The sequence below is a fragment of the Anomaloglossus baeobatrachus genome, chromosome 5, assembly GCF_048569485.1.
Source record: "Anomaloglossus baeobatrachus isolate aAnoBae1 chromosome 5, aAnoBae1.hap1, whole genome shotgun sequence".
NCBI lineage: Eukaryota > Metazoa > Chordata > Amphibia > Anura > Aromobatidae > Anomaloglossus > Anomaloglossus baeobatrachus.
The window spans coordinates 165,836,236-165,857,779 of record NC_134357.1 but is presented as its reverse complement, the minus strand read 5'-3'; the positions used below and the strand labels follow the sequence as shown (position 1 = coordinate 165,857,779).

Below are 21,544 nucleotides of genomic sequence, written 5' to 3'. Positions count from 1 at the left end.
CACTGAAAATATATTAAATGGCTTGCTTACATTTTGAGGCTGAATGGTTTGATACTAAAGTATCAAAGCATGCAGCAGCACACTGTCCGTCCTAAGATATATAATACGTGAAATATGGCATTTGGACGATGACTACTGTATAAAATTTACTTACAAAATGAAGATTTTTAGCTCATAAATTTGGAGGGATTCTAACCAATCAATTGTCTCTCCTGGCCCAAAAGCCTACATATGTAAAGGGGAAGAAGGGTTGTCCTGGAATTTTATATACTGTATTTATTTACTCTGATTTATTTCTACTAACACATTGCACATTCTTTACATTTTACTAATCTAGAGTTTCCCGACTTAATATTTGCGTTACAAGACATGGTACCAATACGCTGAATGAGATTTTATGAATTCTCATCCACATGCCATGGAGAAAATCCACAACAAAAACCTGAACTCCACTGTGGCTTTAACATGTAACTGTTCTTAAATGCTATGGCGTGGATCTCTATGCTTTTCACCCTATGAATTGCAATGATAATGCATTAATGACCTATCCCAGGATGTGGCATAAATCTATAGCAGATGTGGGTCACACCAATGGGACTTGCAATGATCTCTAGACTGGGGCACTGTATGCTGCTGTCAGTGGGGAGGTGGGCAGAGTTCCCATTCATTACAAGTACATTTATCTATACATGTTTATGGCATATTGTTTGCCCATGCCATTAGATGCATGAGATGGAACAGTTTTCATGTACTAAACCAAAAATACTCTGGAGTTAATGTCTTTGGGAGGATAATTGCATTAGAAAGCACCAACATAGACAAATCTCAGAATTCATTTTTTTAAATTTTGTTTTCTGTACAGGGTGCTTCTGAAAAAGATATTGTTCACTCTGGCCTGGCATATACCATGGAGCGATCTGCAAGAGTAAGTAGAAAACCACTTCTGAAAAGGAGGGTCCTTTTTCCTTTAGGCCCTGTGCGCACGCTGCGGTTTTTGCTGCATAAATTGCTGCCGAAAATGTTCATAACCTTGCTGCAGTCCTTCCCCAGCAAAACCTATGGTAATAAAAAAAAAATGCTGTGCGCAGCGGTTTTGCTGCAGGATTTCTGCAGCAAAAAATGTGCATGTTACTTCTTTTCCGCAGGTACCTGCGGTATTTTACACCATTGACTGTAATGTAATCATGAAATACCGCAGGGAATAATGCAGGTAGCAAATTGTGCGTTTCATTGCGTTATTCCCACAGTATTTTGCTTTTTTCGGGACATAATGTTCATCACTACCCTGTGTTTTGCAAAGAAGTGATGTCATTAGGAGAGGAAGAGGACATAGAGCAGAGAGAAAATACACACATCACATAGACGCATACATATATAATGCACATACACATAGAAATCAGAAACGTACATATTAAAAATAAGCGAAAAACGTGGGCTCCACTATATTTTAACCGTCCAGCCAAGTTAAGCACCCAGCAGGGGCTTGGTATTCTCAGACTGGGGAGGGCGAGGACCATGGTCATTGCTACCCCCCTCCCGCAACCAAGAATATCAGCCTGCAGCTGCCCCGAGAATGTCGCATCCATTATGCGACTGTCCTGGCATGTTGCCGGCTTTTCCCGATTGCCGTGATGCGGTGGCAATCTCGGTAATAAGGAGTTAATGGCAGCTCATAGCTGCCATTACTAATCTGTAAGTGAAAATAAATATACACACACACCGAAAAATCCTTTATTTGAAATAAAACACAAAAAAGCACCCTCTTTCACCACTTTAACCCCCCAAACACCCAGGTCCGACGTAATCCACACGAGGTCCCATGACTCTTGCACACTGATTAGCGACGTCTGAGACTTAAGGTCCAGTCACACTAAGCAACTTACCAGCGATCCCAACAACGATAGGGATCGCTGGTAAGTTGCTAGGAGGTTGCTGGTGAGATGTCGCACTGCGACGCTCCAGCGATCCCACCAGCAACCTGACCTGGCAGGGATCGCTGGAGCGTGGCTACACGAGTTGCTGGTGAGCTCACCAGCAACCAGTGTCCAGCCACACGTGCAGAGAGCAGGGAGCAGCGCACACTGAGCGCTGGCTCCTTGCTCTCCTAGTTACAGCACACATCGGGTTAATTACCTGATGTGTGCTGCAGCTAATGTGCACAGAGCAGGGAGCAGCGCACACTGCTTAGCGCTGGCTCCTTGCTCTCCTAGCTACAGCACACATCGGGTTAATTAACCCGATGTGTCCTGCAGCTACATGTGTACAGAGTGAGAGCGGCTGAGGCTGGTATCAAAGGTAAATATCGGGTAACCAAGGACAGGGCTTCTTGGTTACCCGATGTTTACATTGGTTACCAGCCTCTGCAGAAGCCGGCTCCTGCTGCCTGCACATTTAGTTGTTGCTGTCTCGCTGTCACACACAGCGATCTGTGCTTCACAGCGGGACAGCAACAACTAAAAAATGGCCCAGGACATTCAGCAACAACCAACGACCTCACAGCAGGGGCCAGGTTGTTGCTGGATGTCACACACAGCAACATCGCTAGCAACTTCACAAAAGTTGTTCGTTAGCAGCGATGTTGCTAGCGATGTTGCTTAGTGTGACGGGGCCTTTAGTACTCAATGCTGCCTCGTTCTGTGAACGATGCTGCAGAGGTAACTCCAGGACATTTCTCACGGTCGGTGATGTCAACACATTATCGCTCGTGAGAACTTCAGGGCCTCACAAGCGGTAATGGTGACGTCACCGACCGGCAGTGACCCTGCGAGAACTCTGACCCAAAGGTCCCGCAGGGTCACTGCTCTATCACAAATACTGTTGGGAGGGGAACACATACATCCATCAGAAATAAAAGCTGCAATATCTGTCTCGCTCTGTCTCGCTCTGTCTCGCTCTGTCTCGCTCTGTCTCTAAGAGGAAGGAAATGACAACCTTTTTTTTTTATTTTTTATTTAACGCGGTTGCGTTATTACCGTGTTTTTTTGCTGCAGGTGCGGTAATCTTTCAGAGTGTGGATTTTACTTAAAAAAAACAAAAAAAAAAAATAAAAAACAATTTCTAGTGTGCACAGGGCCTTAGACACGAGTTACCTGTCTCTCAATTATGTATGCATGCATACTTTTACTGTATTCTTGTCACTTCATGGCTTGATTATTCATCAGGTTCCCTTTTGATTCGTCCCCTATTTTAATAAAAGTATAAGGAAAATTGCAAGTAAACCTGCAGGATTAGTCTCTTGTAAAACCGAGATCTGTCACCAGTAATGGTTTACAGGAGTGGTTTTAAAAATCAAGTAGGACTTTTGCTAAAGTGGCAATAATTCTTAAATTCTGCAAGCACAGAGAAGTTGTACTGGAATTTGTTTGTTTTGCATTTACTCTCCAGAGACTAAACACAGTAGTGAGATAAGTGCAAGTCTTGTGGCCTGAGGCCATTCAAGGATGTCAAAGCGTGGGTGACAAGTCAGACACTGGGACTGTGCTGCTTTCAGTGCTGTGCATTAGTCAATGGTGTTTAACACTAGAATTCCCAGAGAGGGGTCATTTAACATTCCTACCATTGAAACCCTATGGAGCTCGAAATTCCTGGGTTTTCTAGTGTTAAAGGGAACCAATCATCAGGATTTTCGTACATAACCTAAAGCCAGTGCTATACTGGTACTATCATGCTGATTCTCTACATACCTGTAGTGGTCAGCTCAGATATATATAGGTTTTGAAATCCAAAAAAGTAAAGTTTATAAAATCTGCAGCTTCTTGAGTGACATCAGCTGAGGATCAAATAATATCTGGGGGTGGAGGGGGTATTCATACTTATCCCCTCCCCCTGTTTGAATTGGCATAAGTATTATACAATTGATTTAACTTTTCACTAGCAGGACATCTGTGTGGTCATACCCATGTGACCAGAAGGGGTGGGGCCTCGGCTAACAAAGCTGATACCAGGGAGCAACATTTTCTGTTGCTGAGGCCCGGCCCCTTTTGGTCACTTGGATATGACATCGGCACAGGTCTTGCTAGTGAAAAGTAAAATTTTATAACAGGGGGAGGGGATAACTCTGAATACCCCCCAGATATTATCTGCTCCTTTGCTGCTGTCACTCAAGAAGCTGCTGATTTTATAAACTTTACTTTTTTGGATTTCAAAACCTAAACATCCAGCTGACCACTACAGGTATGTATAGAATCAGCCTGATGGTGCCAGTACAGCACTGGCTTTAGGTTATATACGAAAATCCTGATGATTGGTTCCCTTTAAACTCAAAGAGATTGCAGCTACTACTCTACTGCTTGTTCAATATATAGACTGCATGTCAGAGGCGCTTTAAATGTGGTATCATTGGCTGTCTGACTGGGTCATTGCTGCTGGATGTAACATTTAAAAATCTATTTTTCTTACAGCAAATCATGCGCACTGCAATGAAGTACAACCTTGGCATTGACCTAAGAACGGCTGCCTATGTAAATGCCATTGAGAAAGTGTTCAAGGTGTACAACGAGGCTGGCCTGACCTTCACATAAACAAGGGGACTGCCTGGATTGTCCCCAAGCTCCCTCCATATCAGATATCATATACAAGTTTACATATAACCACAAGACTTCATTTGTTTTCCACCTCGCTCATCGTAGAGGATCCTACATCTTAATGCTTCCGTCCATATTTTATTTTTATTTTAAAAATATTTTCATTTAAAAATTACCCCACTGGTGTAGACATGACAAGTGACCCTTACCAAGATTTTGTAGACCCCTGATAGTATTGCCATGGTCACTGGCTATAGGGTTACATTAGTTGCTCACATTATTGGTCCCTCTGAGATACATAACTGCTTTGACAGTTAAAAATTGGGGTCATTTAGTTGTTTAATTTTTTTTTTTTTTTAGTTTCCCAGGCCATTGTGTTTTTAGTATCTGTGACCCAGAAGAGTCTTTGCCAAGTGAGGGACTGCATGTGTGGATTTTTGGTTTCTGCAAAGCCCTTAAATCAGTGCATTTGTTAGGGAAAAATGGGAAAGGCCCTAGGTGGAGTGTATCAGGGGAGTCTTTATATGACGTTTTTGCACATTAATCTCTGCTGGCCTCCTTTAACCTATGCTGCTGAAATCTACTTTTTTCAATCCTGTTCCATGTGTAAAGTTTAGTATTTTACTATAAGGAATATCTCCTGTAAATAGTCACTTAGACTAAATCCAACTTTTTTTTTGTTTTTAATCCTGATCGCTGTTTGCTCTTGGCTTATTTTACCCCTGCAGTGAGGACGATTGTTTATCAGTTTGAAACTTTTATATTGCCATTACCATTTTTAATGGTTCTAGTCTATTTTTGCACTGAGATACCTTTTATTGCATAAGTAGCAGTTAACAGCGATTTGTCTTAATCTTCCATCAATGTCTGGAACAATTTGCCTAAGTATACTGTACTTTATATTTCTTTTTGTTTCTCAAGCCTTGCATTAACAAAGGGTTGTTGTGTTTTTCTGTTTTATATATAATTTTTTTTTTTTTTTTTTTTTGTATCAAAACTGCCACTGTAGTTCCAAAGAGATTTGTCACAGAACATAGAAATTTGTAACAGCATGACAAATGATCAAATTATATTAAACTTCCTCCTTTACAAAGTTAAATGTTTGGTGTTTTTTTTTAACATTTTCATTACTTTCATTTACTAGTCAATTAAACTCAAGCCAAAAATCAAATAATTTGGTGATGTTCAAAAATAATGTGCTAAATGCGCAATATGCTAATTGCTTTATTTTAAAGGGAATGTGTCACCAGGTTTTTGCTCTCCCCTCATCTGAGAGCAGCATTTATAGAGACCGACTCTGATTCCAGCCATTTGTCACTTACTGAGCTCCTTGCTGTCATTTTGATAAAATCAATGTTTTATCTGCTGCAGATCTAGCAATTATACAGAGTCCTCTAATCATGATCTACTGCTCATTGGACAGTGATTTTATCAAAACTACATTAAGTAGACCAATGAGTGAAACACTGCTGGAATCAGGATCCTTGTAGGGGCATTATGCTGCTCTCAGATTAGGTGTCAAAAACCTGGTGACAGATTCCCTTTAAAATATCTTATGGCGTTTCTGTCATTTCCTTCTATGAAGAGGCTACATGCATATTTAAATTCCCAGGGGAGAATTGCATGCCCTTAAGTCTCCCTACCAGGGCTGTAGAATTGATAAGCCAAACCTTTGACTCCTTAATTTCCCTGATTACGACTCCACGACTGACTCCTTCATACAGGACTCGCCATGTTTGTGATAAACTTACTGTAGTAAAATGGTAACATCAATACTTATACCATGTAGCTTCAGTGAAGCACAGATTCATCTCAACTAAAAGCCAAGATACTATGATCAGGAATAGAACTGACATTTATAGGAGATATCATGTTCCCAAATTTTTATGACAAAAATATACATTACATACTGCATTGAACCGCTGTATCCAATTTCTTCTATCCAGTTGAAACCAGCAGTTTACATACACTAAGTGTAATATGCCTTTCTTCGGCGCTCTATTGGGAGACCCAGACGATTGGGTGTATAGCACTGCCTCCGGAGGCCACACAAAGCAACTACACTAAAAAGTGTAAGGCCCCTCCCCTTCTGGCTATACACCCCCAGTGGGATTACTGGCTCACCAGTTTTTCGGCTTTGTGCGAAGGAGGTCAGACATCCACGCATAGCTCCACTGTTTGTAGTCAGCAGTAGCTGCTGGCTCTATCGGATGGAAGAAAAGAGGGCCCATATAGGGCCCCCAGCATGCTCCCTTCTCACCCGCGGTTGGTGCTTGTAAGGTTGAGGTACCTATTGCTGGTACAGAGGCTGGAGCCCACATGCTGTTTTGCTTCCACATCCCCTGGAGGGCTCTGTGGAAGTGGGATCTTGCCGGCCCCCAAGCCCTGGGGCCGGGCTCCATCCACAGACCCATAGAACCTGCTGGATTGGGAGCGGGAGTGCCGTTCAGGGACAAGGCCCTGCAACTTTCAGGTACTCTGTGTCCCCGGCAGGCACGGACACGCTCAGGGCTTGCTGAGCGTTGTAGTGCGCCGGGGACAGTGGCGCTGTACGCTGGGGGTTAGGTCACTGCAGCTTTGCTGAGTGACGTTGTGTGTTGGGAACTACTGCGCCGACCGCTCCTGGAGCGGCGGCGCAGCTGCGACTTGTGGTGCGCCGGGGGCTTTGCGCCGACCGCGCTTTTACGGCGGCGGCGCTTTTAACTTTAGCCCCCGGCTTCTGCGGCCTAGCGCCGCTTCGTTCCCGCCCCCACCCTGTCAATCAGGGTAGGGGAGAGACGCTGCTCAATGGCAGCGCCGAGGGCTGGAGCCTTATTTACATGCTCCAGCCCTCTCACTAGGCACAAGGGGAAGCAGACTTCCCGCTCTTCGTCGGTGTACGCCCAGGGCCCGCCCCCCCTCTCCACAAGGACGCCGGCAGCCATTACACATGCGATCTGGCTGGGGAGAGGCAGCAGGCTCTGGGAGACCCAGACTAGAGGGATTTCTGGCGACCACACACCGCTCCTAAGCGGGCGGTAAGCTGCACAGTAGTGCTGGCCCCACTAGTGCCTCAGTGATATATTAGTGTACTTTTTTCTTGGTACCATATATATATATATAGTTGCACTGTAAGGTCGCTTCTTGGCTGGACACCCTGTACTGCTCTGAGGAGGCAGCAACATGTCATCCGCAAAACGCAAGGCTGCCAAGGCACGGGCTGTGTACACTGTTTGTACTGCATGTGGGGCTGATCTACCGGCAGGCTCCAATGATCCACATTGTGTGCAATGTTCAGTCCCAGTGGCACTTCGTCAGCCAGAGCCTATGGTGGTGGTAGCCCAGGCAGAGACGCCTGTGAACCCTGCCCCGGTGACGGGGACAGACTTTGCAGTGTTTGCTGATAAAATGTCTGAGGCTATGACAAAAATCCTGGAGACCTTGCAGGCCAGGCCAGTTCCTCAGACCATGGACACTGCTGTGGCTATGCTCTCTGGTCCCCCTCAGTTGGAACTAGTCCGTACTTCAAGGGGGTCTCAAGCATCACAAGCTGAAGTCTCTGACTCAGATGACAGTCCCAGGCAGCCTAAGCGAGCTCGCTGGGAAAGACCCTCCACGTCCTCACACTGTTCAGGGTCTCAGCGAGAAGAGTCTCTCTGTGATGAGACTGAGGAAGGTGACCAGGATTCTAATCCTGAGGCTCCTTTCAATCTGGATGCCCCTGATGGTGACGCCATGGTTAATGACCTTATATCGGCGATTAATAGGCTGTTGGATATTTCTCCCCCAGCCCCTTCTGCAGAGGAGGCAGCTGCACAGCAGGAGAAGTTCCATTTCCTGTATCCCAAGCGTAAATTAAGTGCTTTTTTGGACCACTCTGACTTCAGAGAATCAATCCAGAAGCACGACGCTCATCCAGACAAGCGTTTCTCTAAGCGTTCTAAGGATACCCGTTATCCTTTTCCCGCTGAAGTAGCCAAACGCTGGACCCAGTGCCCAAAGGTGGATCCCCCAATTTCCAAGCTTGCGGCTAGATCCATAGTCGCAGTAGAGGATGGCGCTTCACTTAAAGATGCCAACGACAGACAGATGGACCTTTGGTTGAAATCTGTCTATGAAGCTATCGGCGCGTCCTTTGCTCCAGCATTCGCGGCCGTGTGGGCACTACAAGCTATTTCAGCTGGTTTAGCACAGGTGGATGCTATCATGCATCCAGCAGTGCCGCAGGTGGCGTCCCTAACCTCGCAAATGTCTGCGTTTGCGACCTATGCTATCAATGCTGTCCTAGAATCTACGAGCCGTACCTCTATGGCGGCCGCCAATTCTGTGGTTTTGCGCAGAGCCTTATGGTTAAAGGACTGGAAAGCAGATGCTGGTTCCAAAAAATGCTTAACCAGCTTGCCATTATCTAGGGACAGACTGTTTGGTGAGCCATTGGCTGAAATCATAAAACAGTCCAAGGGTAAGGACTCTTCCTTGCCACAGCCCAGAGCAAGTAAACCTCAACAGAAAAAGTGGCAGTCGAGGTTTCGGTCCTTTCGAGGCTCGGGCAAACCCCAATTCTCCTCGTCCAAAGGGACTCAGAAAGGACAAGGGAGCTCAGATTCCTGGCGGGCTCACTCACGCCCCAGGAAAGCAAATGGAGGAACCGCTTCCAAGGCGGCTACCTCATGACTTTCGGCCTCCTCCCTCCGCATCCTCGGTCGGTGGCAGGCTCTCCCGCTTTTGCGACATTTGGCTGTCACAGGTCAAAGACCGGTGGGTAACAGACATTTTGTCTCGCGGGTACAGAATCGAGTTCAGTTCTCGGCCTCCACTTCGGTTCTTCAGAACCTCCCCACACCCCAACCGAGCAGATGCCCTGCTGCAGGCGGTGGACTCTCTAAGAGCAGAAGGAGTCGTGATCCCTGTTCCCCCTCTGGAACGGGGGCGAGGATTTTACTCCAATCTCTTTGTGGTTCCAAAAAAGGACGGCTCCTTCCGTCCTGTTCTGGACCTAAAACTGCTCAACAAGCATGTGAACGCCAGGCGGTTCCGGATGGAATCCCTCCGCTCAGTCATTGCCTCAATGTCCCAAGGAGATTTCCTAGCATCAATAGACATCAAAGATGCTTATCTCCACGTGCCGATTGCTATGGAGCACCAACGCTTTCTGCGCTTCGTGATAGGAGACGAACATCTTCAGTTCGTGGCTCTGCCATTTGGTCTGGCGACAGCCCCCCGGGTGTTCACCAACATCATGGCAGCAGTGGTAGCAGTCTTGCACTCTCACGGACACTCTGTGATCCCTTACTTGGACGATCTACTGGTCAAGGCACCCTCTCAGGAGGCATGCCAACTCAGCCTGAATTTTGCACTGGAGACTCTCCAGGCGTTCGGGTGGATCATCAACTTCCCAAAGTCAAATCTGTCACCGACCCAATCACTAACGTATCTTGGCATGGAGTTTCATACTCTCTCAGCGATAGTGAAGCTTCCGCTGAGCAAGCAGCGGTCACTACAGACAGGGGTGCAGGCTCTCCTTCAAGGTCAGTCGCACTCCTTAAGACGCCTCATGCACTTCCTCGGGAAGATGGTGGCGGCAATAGAGGCGGTTCCGTTTGCACAGTTTCATCTGCGTCCACTTCAATGGGACATTCTCCGCCAATGGGACGGGAAGTCGACATCCCTGGACAGGAAAGTCTCCCTTTCCCAGACGGCCAAGGACTCTCTGCAGTGGTGGCTCCTTTCCACCTCGTTATCACAGGGAAGATCCTTCCTACCACCGTCCTGGGCGGTGGTCACGACAGACGCGAGTCTGTCAGGGTGGGGAGCAGTGTTTCTCCACCACAGGGCTCAGGGTACGTGGACTCAGCAGGAGTCCAGCCTTCAGATCAATGTTCTGGAAATCAGAGCAGTGTTTCTTGCCCTACTAGCCTTCCAGCAGTGGCTGGAAGGGAAGCAGATCCGAATTCAATCGGACAACTCCACAGCGGTGGCATACATCAATCACCAAGGAGGGACTCGCAGTCGGCAAGCCTTCCAGGAAGTCCGGCGCATTATGATGTGGGTGGAAGCCACGGCCTCCACCATATCCGCAGTTCACATCCCCGGCGTAGAAAACTGGGAAGCAGACTTCCTCAGTCGCCAGGGCATGGACGCAGGGGAATGGTCCCTTCACCCGGACGTGTTTCAGGAAATCTGTCACCGATGGGGAAGGCCGGACGTCGATCTAATGGCGTCCCGGCACAACAACAAGGTCCCAACATTCATGGCACGGTCTCGCGATCAAAGAGCGCTGGCGGCAGACGCCCTAGTGCAAGATTGGTCGCAGTTCCGGCTCCCTTATGTGTTTCCACCTCTGGCACTCTTGCCCAGAGTGCTACGCAAGATCAGATCCGAATGCAGCCGCGTCATACTCGTCGCTCCAGACTGGCCGAGGAGGGCGTGGTATCCGGATCTGTGGCATCTCACGGTCGGCCAACCGTGGGCACTACCAGACCGACCAGACTTACTGTCCCAAGGGCCGTTTTTCCATCGGAATTCTGCGGCCCTCAACCTGACTGCGTGGCCATTGAGTCCTGGATCCTAGCGTCTTCAGGCTTATCCCAAGGGGTCGTTGCCACCATGAGACAGGCTAGGAAGCCCACGTCTGCTAAGATCTACCACAGAACGTGGAGGATATTCTTATCCTGGTGCTCTGCTCAGAGAGTGTCTCCCTGGCCATTTGCATTACCTACCCTTCTTTCTTTCCTCCAATCTGGGTTAGAAAAAGGTTTGTCGCTCGGCTCCCTTAAAGGGCAAGTCTCGGCGCTATCCGTCTTTTTTCAGAAGCGTCTAGCACGACTTCCTAAGGTGCGCACGTTCCTACAGGGGGTTTGCCATATAGTTCCCCCGTACAAGCGGCCGTTAGATCCATGGGATCTGAACAGGGTACTAGTTGCCCTCCAGAAGCCGCCCTTCGAGCCTCTGAAGGAGGTTTCACTTTCTAGACTATCACAGAAAGTGGCTTTTCTGGTAGCGATCACATCTCTTCGGAGAGTGTCTGAGCTAGCAGCGTTGTCTTCCAAGGCTCCCTTCCTGGTCTTCCACCAGGACAAGGTAGTGCTGCGCCCCATTCAGGAGTTTCTCCCGAAGGTGGTATCCTCTTTTCATCTTAATCAGGATATCTTTTTGCCTTCGTTTTGTCCTCATGCAGTTCATCGGTATGAGAAGGATTTACATTTGTTAGATCTGGTGAGAGCACTCAGAATCTACATTTCCCGCACAGCGCCCCTGCGCCGTTCGGATGCACTCTTTGTCCTTGTCGCTGGTAAGCGCAAGGGGTCGCAGGCTTCTAAGGCCACCCTGGCTCGATGGATCAAAGAACCAATTCTTGAAGCCTACCGTTCTGCGGGGCTTCAGGTTCCATCAGGGCTAAAGGCCCATTCTACCAGAGCCGTGGGTGCGTCCTGGGCATTGCGACACCAGGCTACGGCTCAACAGGTGTGCCAGGCAGCTACCTGGTCGAGTCTGCACACTTTCACCAAACATTATCAGGTGCATACCTATGCTTCGGCGGACGCCAGCCTAGGTAGAAGAGTCCTGCAGGCGACAGTTGCCTCCCCATAGGGGAGGGCTGTCTTGCAGCTCTAACATGAGGTATTTCTTTACCCACCCTGGGACAGCTTTTGGACGTCCCAATCGTCTGGGTCTCCCAATAGAGCGCCGAAGAAGAAGGGAATTTTGTTACTTACCGTAAATTCCTTTTCTTCTAGCTCTTATTGGGAGACCCAGCACCCGCCCTGTTGTCCTTCGGGATTTTTGGTTTGTTTGCGGGTACACATGTTGTTCATGTTGAACGGTTTTCAGTTCTCCGATGTTACTCGGAGTGAATTTGTTTAAACCAGTTATTGGCTTTCCTCCTTCTTGCTTTTGCACTAAAACTGGTGAGCCAGTAATCCCACTGGGGGTGTATAGCCAGAAGGGGAGGGGCCTTACACTTTTTAGTGTAGTTGCTTTGTGTGGCCTCCGGAGGCAGTGCTATACACCCAATCGTCTGGGTCTCCCAATAAGAGCTAGAAGAAAAGGAATTTACGGTAAGTAACAAAATTCCCTTCTTTAACAATATGGATCAGCCTATATGCTTGTCATGCCTTTGGAAGCTTCTGATAGGTTTATTGGAAATATAGGTGTTCGAGATACACCTGTGGATGTATTTTAGTGCACACCTGAAACATACAGCTTCTTTATGTAGCATCATGGGAAAGTCAAAATAAATCAGCCAAGATCTCGGTAAGAGAATTATGGACTTGCACAATTCTGGTTCATCCTTGGGTGCTATTTCCAGATACCTGAAGGTGCCTTGTTCATCTGTACAAACAAGATGGGACTGTTCAGCCATCATACCGCTCTGGAGGGAGACTGGTCTGTGTATCAGAGATGAACGTGCTTTTGGTCAGACATGTACATATCAACCCAAGAACAAATGCAAAAGACCTGGTGAAAATGCTGGCGGAAGCTGGTAAGATTGTGCCATTATCCAGAGTGAAATGAGTACTGTATTAACATTTGTTGAAGGCCACTCTGCGAGGAAGAAGTCATTACTCCAAAAGAAACATAAAAAAGCCAGATTAATATTTGCAAATGCACACAGGAACAAATACCTTCATTTTTGGAGACTTGTCCTGTGGTCTGACTAAACTAAAATTGAACTGTTTGGCTATAATGACCATTGTTATATTTGGAGGATAAAGGGGAAAGCTTTGAAGCCTAAGAACACCATCCCAACTGTGACACACAGGGGAGGGATCATGTTGTGGGTTTTGCTGCAGGAGAGACTGGTGCACTTCACAAAATAAATGGCATCATGAGGAAAGATGATGCGGCAATACTGAAGCAGCATCTCAAGACATCAGCCAGGAACTTAAAGCTTGGGCTGAAATGGGTATTTCAAATGGATAATGACCCAAAGTATACTGCCAAACTGGTTACAAAGTGGCCTAAGATAATACAATCGATGTGTTGGAGTGGCCATCACAAATCCCTGATCTCCAATCCTATTGAAAATTTATGGGCAAAGCTGAAAAGGCCGGTGTGAGCAAGGCAACCTACAAACATAGTCAGTTACACCAGTTCTATCAGGAGGAATGGACCCAAATTACTACAAACTATTGTGAGAAGCTTGTGGAAGAATATCCAAAACGTTTTAACAAAGTCATACAGTTTAACGGCAATGGTACCAAATACTAATGAAATGTATAGAAACTTTTAACTTTGCAGAAAGTAATAAAAATGCCTTAAAACATTCTCCAACTCTCATTATTTGTCAAATAGAAATAATTTTGGTTTCTAATTGACCTAAAAACAGGAAAGGGTTATTCTGATTTCATGTCATAGTGAAAAAAAGATGCAGATGTGTATTTTCAGAGAGTTGATGGAAACCTCTGGTTTGAACTGTATTTTAGGAGCATGAGTCAGTCCACTTTATACCGACTCCACAGCCCTGCTCTCTTCACAACCTTGGTGTTTTCCACAGATATGAAACTTTTTCCGCTTGGAGCCCATTATCTTATCTCCAAACTGCTCCAGAGTTTCGGCCACTAGGTGTCTCCCTTCTGTCTAACCAGTTTTCCACTGACTGTTGTCAAGTACAGTTCAAGCAGCAAAAGTATTTGTGAAAGTGGGGCTGAATCACCGGACACTCCTGACACACTACTGTGTGTAGATAAAAGCAAAAAACGAAAACCCAGATCCTTATAATATTGCTACTAACTAGATAACAAGATTCCACAACGTGGAAAAAAATTCCTTTAACACCTCATTAGACTGATGTAGTAAATAGCAAAAGGTGTAAACCAAGGAAAAAAGCCCTAAAATAGCTTAATATTTTCAAGAATTAAAATGACCGAGGTCCATTTTCATAAAGAAAGACCTTAAATGAACATGAAGCATCACATCTGGACCACAAAGCTCAAACTGGTCCAGATCTGTGGCACATTAAAAAGAAATGACCACAATACTTTACACTAAACGTCCCCTTAATGAGCTACAGTTCACTGATTAGGTAAGTAATATTGTATAACAGAAGATTTCATAAACCTACGGGAACCACCCATCCGGTAAATGAACATCTCAAAGGGTCAGTACAAACTATTAATACCCTGAGGAAAGCAGTATATCTAGGGGTAATAAATATTAATCACTAACACTAGTCATAATGAAAAGTCGCTCCCACCCAAGTGTATAACCATAGTCCCAGCAGGATTCCTCGTAAAAATGACCATAATAGTCTATACTAAACCCAATATTTCCTCATATCAAACTACAATTCACTGATATCAGAAATGTTTCATAGACCTATGGGATCTGCCCGTCCGATAAATGAACAAAGACACGGGGGTTCAGTACACGATATTAATACTCTGAGGAAAGCAGTATTCCCAAACATAATACTAATCAATCACCACTATTAATCATAGTAAAGTAACGCTCTCACCCACTTATGTAGCAGTAATCCCCGCAGGATTCCTCTGATTCATAGAATCACATTCAGATTCAGCATAAAGAAGACTAAAACGTGGCTAAATCTATTATTCCTTACATAGATGTAAGTTTGTATTCAGCCACCATTACTGGGGGACTTACTACTTTATTAGATGTATATCTCAATAATAAAGCAGCGTGCTGTAGGTGTGTTCTTCAGTCATCCAATTATTCACCTCTCACTCTGTGCTGTGAGGTGTGCCACCCTGGGTTACCAATGTTGATACTGAGCCATTTGTATCTTCTATAGCTATGTTCTGATGGAAGGGTATTACATCCACAATGTTGCTGTTATCGGTGTGCACTATTTAGAATCTGGATAAAACTATACAGTGTGTCCACCCATATCCTGTCCACCGCCATTAACTTGAGAACGGCGGCAGCTATAGGCATAGAAGTGGTGTCTAGGTATAGTAAAGTAGCTATGCGCTACGCAATGAAACCTATAGCGCCACCTGGTGGAAAACAATGGAGTTAGCATTTTTATCTCGAAAATGGAACGAGATAGAGGAATAAAGTGAATTAAAAAAATTGTAGGGCATCATCAATTCAATACGAATCGACACCTTGCATACAGATATGATATGAAACCCCTGACCCCCCCAAAACATTAAATGCTGGTCACGCATATGGCGCTCATTTAACTTTGTTGCTCAAAGTGGCCACTATCAGCTGCAATGCACATCTGGACTCTGGACAGCATACTGTATCTTGCTGCACATTGTGCAATATTGCACAAGCATCTGTGATACGTCGTCGTAGGTCCTGCAATGTTGGTGGAGGGGTTGTATACACCTGCTGTTTGATGTGACCTCACAGAAAGAAGTCCAATGTGGTCAGGTGAGCGTGGAGGCCACTCCTCGCAGCCACCATACCCAATGACTTGTAGGAAAGTCTCCATGAGGTATCGCTTCACGTCCGCAGCCTTGAGTTTTACACGTTCTAATCATAGCGTTTTTGTATGCAAGGTGTCGATTCGTATTGAATTGATGATGCCCTACAATTTTTTAATTCGCTTTTTTTCTCCATCTCGTTCCGTTTTCGAGATCAAACCTTTTGGAGTGCTGCCCATAATATTAGATTATTTCAAACCAATGATGATGTGACAGTTATCCAAACCTGCAAACAATATATTTTATTCCATGTTCTGCACAAATGTGGGGTTTCAACCCAACTAGGGGTCTTATTCAGGCCTCTTTCACAAGTCAGTATTTTGTATCAGTATTTTGTATCAGTGTGTCATCAGTGTTTGGATGCCAAAACCAGGAGTGGAACCTACAGAGGAGAACTTTAATTGAAAGATTGACACCTGTTTTGTGCTTTGGAGACACTCCTGGTTTTGGCATACAAATACTGATGACACTCTGATGAAACACTGATGCAAAATACTGACGTGTGAAAGAGGCCTCAAGCAAGATACCTGTATAGAAATCACTGCTATAGCATAAAAAGTCAGATCTATTTCGGCCTAACCAGCTGCATGCAATATCCTGCTAAATTGGTGGCGACATGGGCAGATTTGTGAGAAGTGTTCGTTGTTACACACAGCACCCAAGTCACAAGTGGCTCTTATTTTACCAGAGCAGTTTAGGAAATGAAAGCTGCTCGGTGATTGGTTGCTACGGACAACACATCCAGGTTTTACTTTTTAGACATTTATTAAGACCTATAATCTTGTGAAATTTTTTCTCCCCAAGTATGATGAGCTTTCTCCCTCTCAAATAATAATAATGTTTAAATGAATATTTCTTGAATACCTTGTTATACATCTCATTAAAGGGGTTGTTCACTACTTGTACAATCCCTTCTCATCTCCCATGTGCTCCCCCATGAAGATAAAGAAAGCTTATACTCTCCTCTGGTGGTGGCACACTTCGAGCAGTGTCGGGACTCTCCTAGCTGGGGCCTACGTGACACTGTTATAACCTGTGAGCCCCATGTCTAACTGTAGGATTCTATGTCCCTGCCTTTAGACACTGGATCAATCAACAGGAAGTGAGTGACAGCTGCAGCGCTCACGTTCTGTTAACCTAACCCTCAGATGGTGAGGAGACAGGAGCCGGCAGTTGGACGTGGATCTTACATGCCATAGCAGTGTCACACAAGCCTTCTAACACCTCTAGAACAGTGTAGACACTGGAGGGTAGTAAAAGCTTTTTTTTTATATATATAGATCTAATATATAAAGCTGTGTGTGTGTGTGTGTGTATGTATGTGTATGTATTGGCATCTGCACCGTTGCAGCTACAGCCACAAAATTTTGCACAATCACACGTCTGGACCCCGAGAGCGTCATAGGCTATGTTGTGAGGCGAAATTTTAACCCCACGCATTCCAATTTACCAATCAATTTTGCTCCTATCTACATAATGGGGAAAAAGTGAAACTAAAAGTGTATCCGCACCGTCGCATTTACAATCACGAAATTTTGCAAAGGCACCTTATGTGACCCAGGGACCGTCATAGACTATGTTTTGACAGGAAAATTTAACCCCGCGCTTTACAGTTACTCTCCAAAAAACATGCCTCCATTAAAGTAAATGGAGCCTGGAACTACAGGTTATTAGTAGGAGCTGTGATTGGTTGCTATAGGAACAAAAGACATTCATAGTATAAGAAGCTTATATGTGAGGTAATAAGATGTCGGTGGGGAGACGGATAGAAAGAGACAGAGACAGACGGGGAAAGAGACAGACGGGTAACGAGACAGACGAGGAAAGAGACAGACTGGTAACGAGACAGTTTTTGCCTTTTAATAATTACATTTCTATTTTGTGGTTTTTGTGTGCAGAATACATTTTTGTTAATACATTCTATTTTGTTAACAGCAGGCGAAACCGGGTAGTACAGCTGATACATATATACATACTAGCTGTAGTACCTGGGCGTTGCCCGGGATAGTAACTATCTCTCTTCGAGTTTCTGTCTGTCTCTGTCTCTCTGCCTGTCTCTGTGTGTCTCTCTGTCTGTCTCTGTCTCAGTCTCTATGTCTGTCTCTCTCTATCTCTGTGTCTCTATCTCTGTGTCTCTATCTCTGTGTCTCTATCTCTGTGACTCTATCTCTGTGTCTCTTTCTCTATTTCTCTCTCTTTCCCCGTCTTTCTCTATCAAGGTCTGTGTCTTTCCCTATCTACCTTTGTCTGTCTCTCTGGCTGTCTCCTCCTTCCTTGTCTGCCTGTCTCTGTCCCTGTCTGTATGTCTGTCTGTCTCTTTCCCCATCTGTCTCTTTCCAGGTCTGTAGCTCTGTCTGTCTCTTTCACCGCCTGTCTCTGTCAGTCTCTTTCCTTGTCTGTCTCTATCTCTGTCTGTTTCCCTTTCTGTCTCCCTGTCTCTCTCTCTGTCTCTCTCTGTCTCTCTCTATCCATCTCCCCACCGACATCTTATTACCTCACATATAAGCTTCTTATACTATGAATGTATTTTGTTCCTTTAGCAACCACTCACAGCTCCTACTAATAACCTGTAGTTCCAGGCTCCATTTACTTTTAATTGAGGCATGTTTTTTGGAGCGTAACTGTAAAACGCGGGGTTAAATTTTCCTGTCAAAACATAGTCTATGATGTTCCCTGGGTCACATGAGATGTCTGTGCAAAATTTCGTGATTGTAAATGCGACGGTGCGGATACACTTTTAGTTTCACTTTTCCCCCATTATGTAGATAGGGGCAAAATTGATTGGCAAATTGGAACGCGCGGGGTTAAAATTTCACCTCACAATATAGCCTATGATGCTCTCGGGGTCCAGACGTGTGAGTGTGCAAAATTTTGTGGCTGTAGCTGCGACGGTGCAGATGCCAATCCCGGACACACACTCACACTCTCTCTCTCTCTCTCTCTCTCACACACACTCACACACACACACACACACACACACACACACACACGCGCACACACACGCACACATGCGCGCGTATGTAAGTGCTCATGGGGAATGAGAAGGGGTTGTCCCAGGCAATTGACAACCCCTTTAAAAATCTTGGACAGACAGCACAACAATCCCTAGATGTCATATGATCTCAGGGGAATGTTACCTATCTGACTACGCTGTCTTAACCGTAAAGTTTAGTGGTGTTTATCAGGGGTTGGTCTAGACTTACTGCTTTAGCCTGCAAAATGTGTTTTGGACAATTGTATGCGTCCACCTTTTAGCAACAGTTTAGGTAAGGCCCTTCTTTTTTTTTCCACAGTATCCAAAGCAAGGTCCATGAAGGAAGGGTTAGGGGAGATTGATGTGGAACAACTTGACGTCCTGGCCCCAATGCCATTAAACACGTTTGTGAAGATCTAGAATAGACATTGAGTCCAGCCCTCTCGGTGTACGTACCCACGATCCTCACGCTCTGTGTTCTGGACGTAGCGTGTCTTCTCCTGCAGATGAGCGAGTGTTCTCCAGAGGAGAATACAACGATCCGTGCCCATGATCAGGGGTTTTGGAATGCTAAAGACTTTTTTCCTTGTTGAGAATACTCACGTCTCTCAAGGCATAAATTGACATCCTGCGGCTCGAAAAGCCGCCCTGAATGTCAGTTTACACTGTATATAATAAAAAGTGGGCAGGGGATATCTATAAATCCCATCCACTGTGCTTCTATTGCACAACACAGCATTTTGGACTCTGGGAAAACACACTGCGGCCAAAACACTGCTATTCTTGATCTTGGGGCCATACCCTAATTCATTATTTGTGTCTGACCTCATAAATGCTCTTCTAGATAAATTGGCAAAATATCCCATACACAGTTTATAGAAATCCTTCTCACAAAACAAAGTTTTGTTGTTAGATCCAAATTGTAGATCCTCTGGATTTAGAATGGAATACCAAAAAATAATGAAAAAAAACTCCTGTGAATGTAACCTGGGAGTGCCCCAATACTTTTATCCATTTAATGTATTGAAAAACTATTTGGGAGGGAGAATGAAAAAGTTTATCTCAATTTTTTATTTTACAAAAGAATGTGAACCCATGTTGTCCCCAGCTGCAATGACAATACATTGGCACCCCACAACTTCACTGACAGGCAGGCCCCTTCACATTTTTATTTGTAGGGAGCATGTAAGGACATCTGGAACTAGGATGATTATCGGTTGACGTCATCTTGTTAAAAACAGGAGAACCAATCAGAAACTTGTGTTTACTCGTGGCAGCTTCTTTGTAGGCTATTTGTCACAACAGTTTCCAAAACATCTTTTTTTTTTTATTATTATTAAATGGAAACAAAACTTCCTAGCTGCACATTGTTCATGTGAATTGGTGATTACAAAATAACCAAAAGACTGAACAACTCGATAAGAGAGGGAAAAAAAAACATCAATTGAGCCAAATACAATCCTCCGTAACAACGTTTGTTGCCATACTGACTCTTTAGGCTTCTGTGAAGATACATTTAGTAGTGGAAGTCAATAACATTAGCCAGGGCTGGCTCCAGGTTTTTGTGGGCCCCGGGCGAAAGAGTCTCAGTGGGCCCCATCCACACGTAGACACCCACATACACAGATACATACACATACAGGCATACATACACATACATATTTAAAGACAAATTCACAAAAAATACATATAGACAGACAAACCTATACAGTCATATACACTGACATACATAGGCTGGTTTCACATCAGCGTTTTTTTGCCGATTGGCAAAAAAATGCAAAACGCATCTTACTGGGTCCGTTGCCTGCTCAATGCAATGTCAATGGACTTGCGGCAACATGCGTTTGTATGCGTTAGTGTCAGGATCCGCTGAGTTGCAGTTTTTTACCTTTTATCAAAAATGCAACTTGTTGCGTTTTTCACCTCCGTTCAAAAACTGCATGTCACCGAATCCTGTACATTGCGGCAATAGCTGCAATGTATTTCAATGGGCGCCGGATCCAGTTTTAACAGTTGCGGTTGTATGCTGCAGGAAGGATCCTGTTTGCTGTACAGAACATGGCCTGAATGTCACTCTCTCACTCTCACACACACACTCTCACACGCTCTCACACACACACACACACTCTCACTCACACACACTCTTACTCACACACACTCTCACTCACACACACTCTCACTCACACACACTCTCACTCATACACACTCTCACTCACACACACTCTCACACACACTCTCACTCACACACACTCTCACTCACACACACTCTCACTCACTCTCTCTCTCGTCCAGAGCTGCATCCACGCTGTCATGGCAGATTCAGCTCATTCCCGATCACATGCCTTTAATGCTCGCTCAGCCCCATTCAGCTCATTCCCGACCACATGACTCATAAACTGCAAGTCACAGGATCCAGTAAATAACACTTGCGTTTGCATGCGATCAACTCAAATTCATCAGGATCCAGTCACATGCAGTTTGCATTTTTTTTTGCCTCAAGGCAAAAAAACGCTGATGTGAAACCATCCAATTCTGCAAACAGTCCTCACCAATCAAAGATTAACAGCTAGTCGTCATTTTGACAGCCCAAAAAAAGCTGCATGGCTTTTATGGGTCATCAATATGACGAGCCCCAGACAGAATCATCAGCCATATATGTACATCTAATATAT

General features: G+C 45.1%; 1 protein-coding gene across 1 annotated transcript in view; it reads left to right on the top strand.

Moving 5' to 3' along the window:
• LOC142311020 (glutamate dehydrogenase, mitochondrial) overlaps positions 1 to 5,622 on the top strand; it is a 47,557-nt gene extending 41,935 nt beyond the window's left edge. The window contains exons 12-13 of the mRNA XM_075349004.1: positions 863 to 925; positions 4,401 to 5,622. Coding sequence (XP_075205119.1) covers positions 863 to 925; positions 4,401 to 4,520 — 183 coding nt within the window. The 3' untranslated portion in view covers positions 4,521 to 5,622. The remainder of the gene's footprint in view (positions 1 to 862; positions 926 to 4,400) is intronic.
• The last annotated feature ends 15,922 nt before the right edge of the window (positions 5,623 to 21,544 follow it).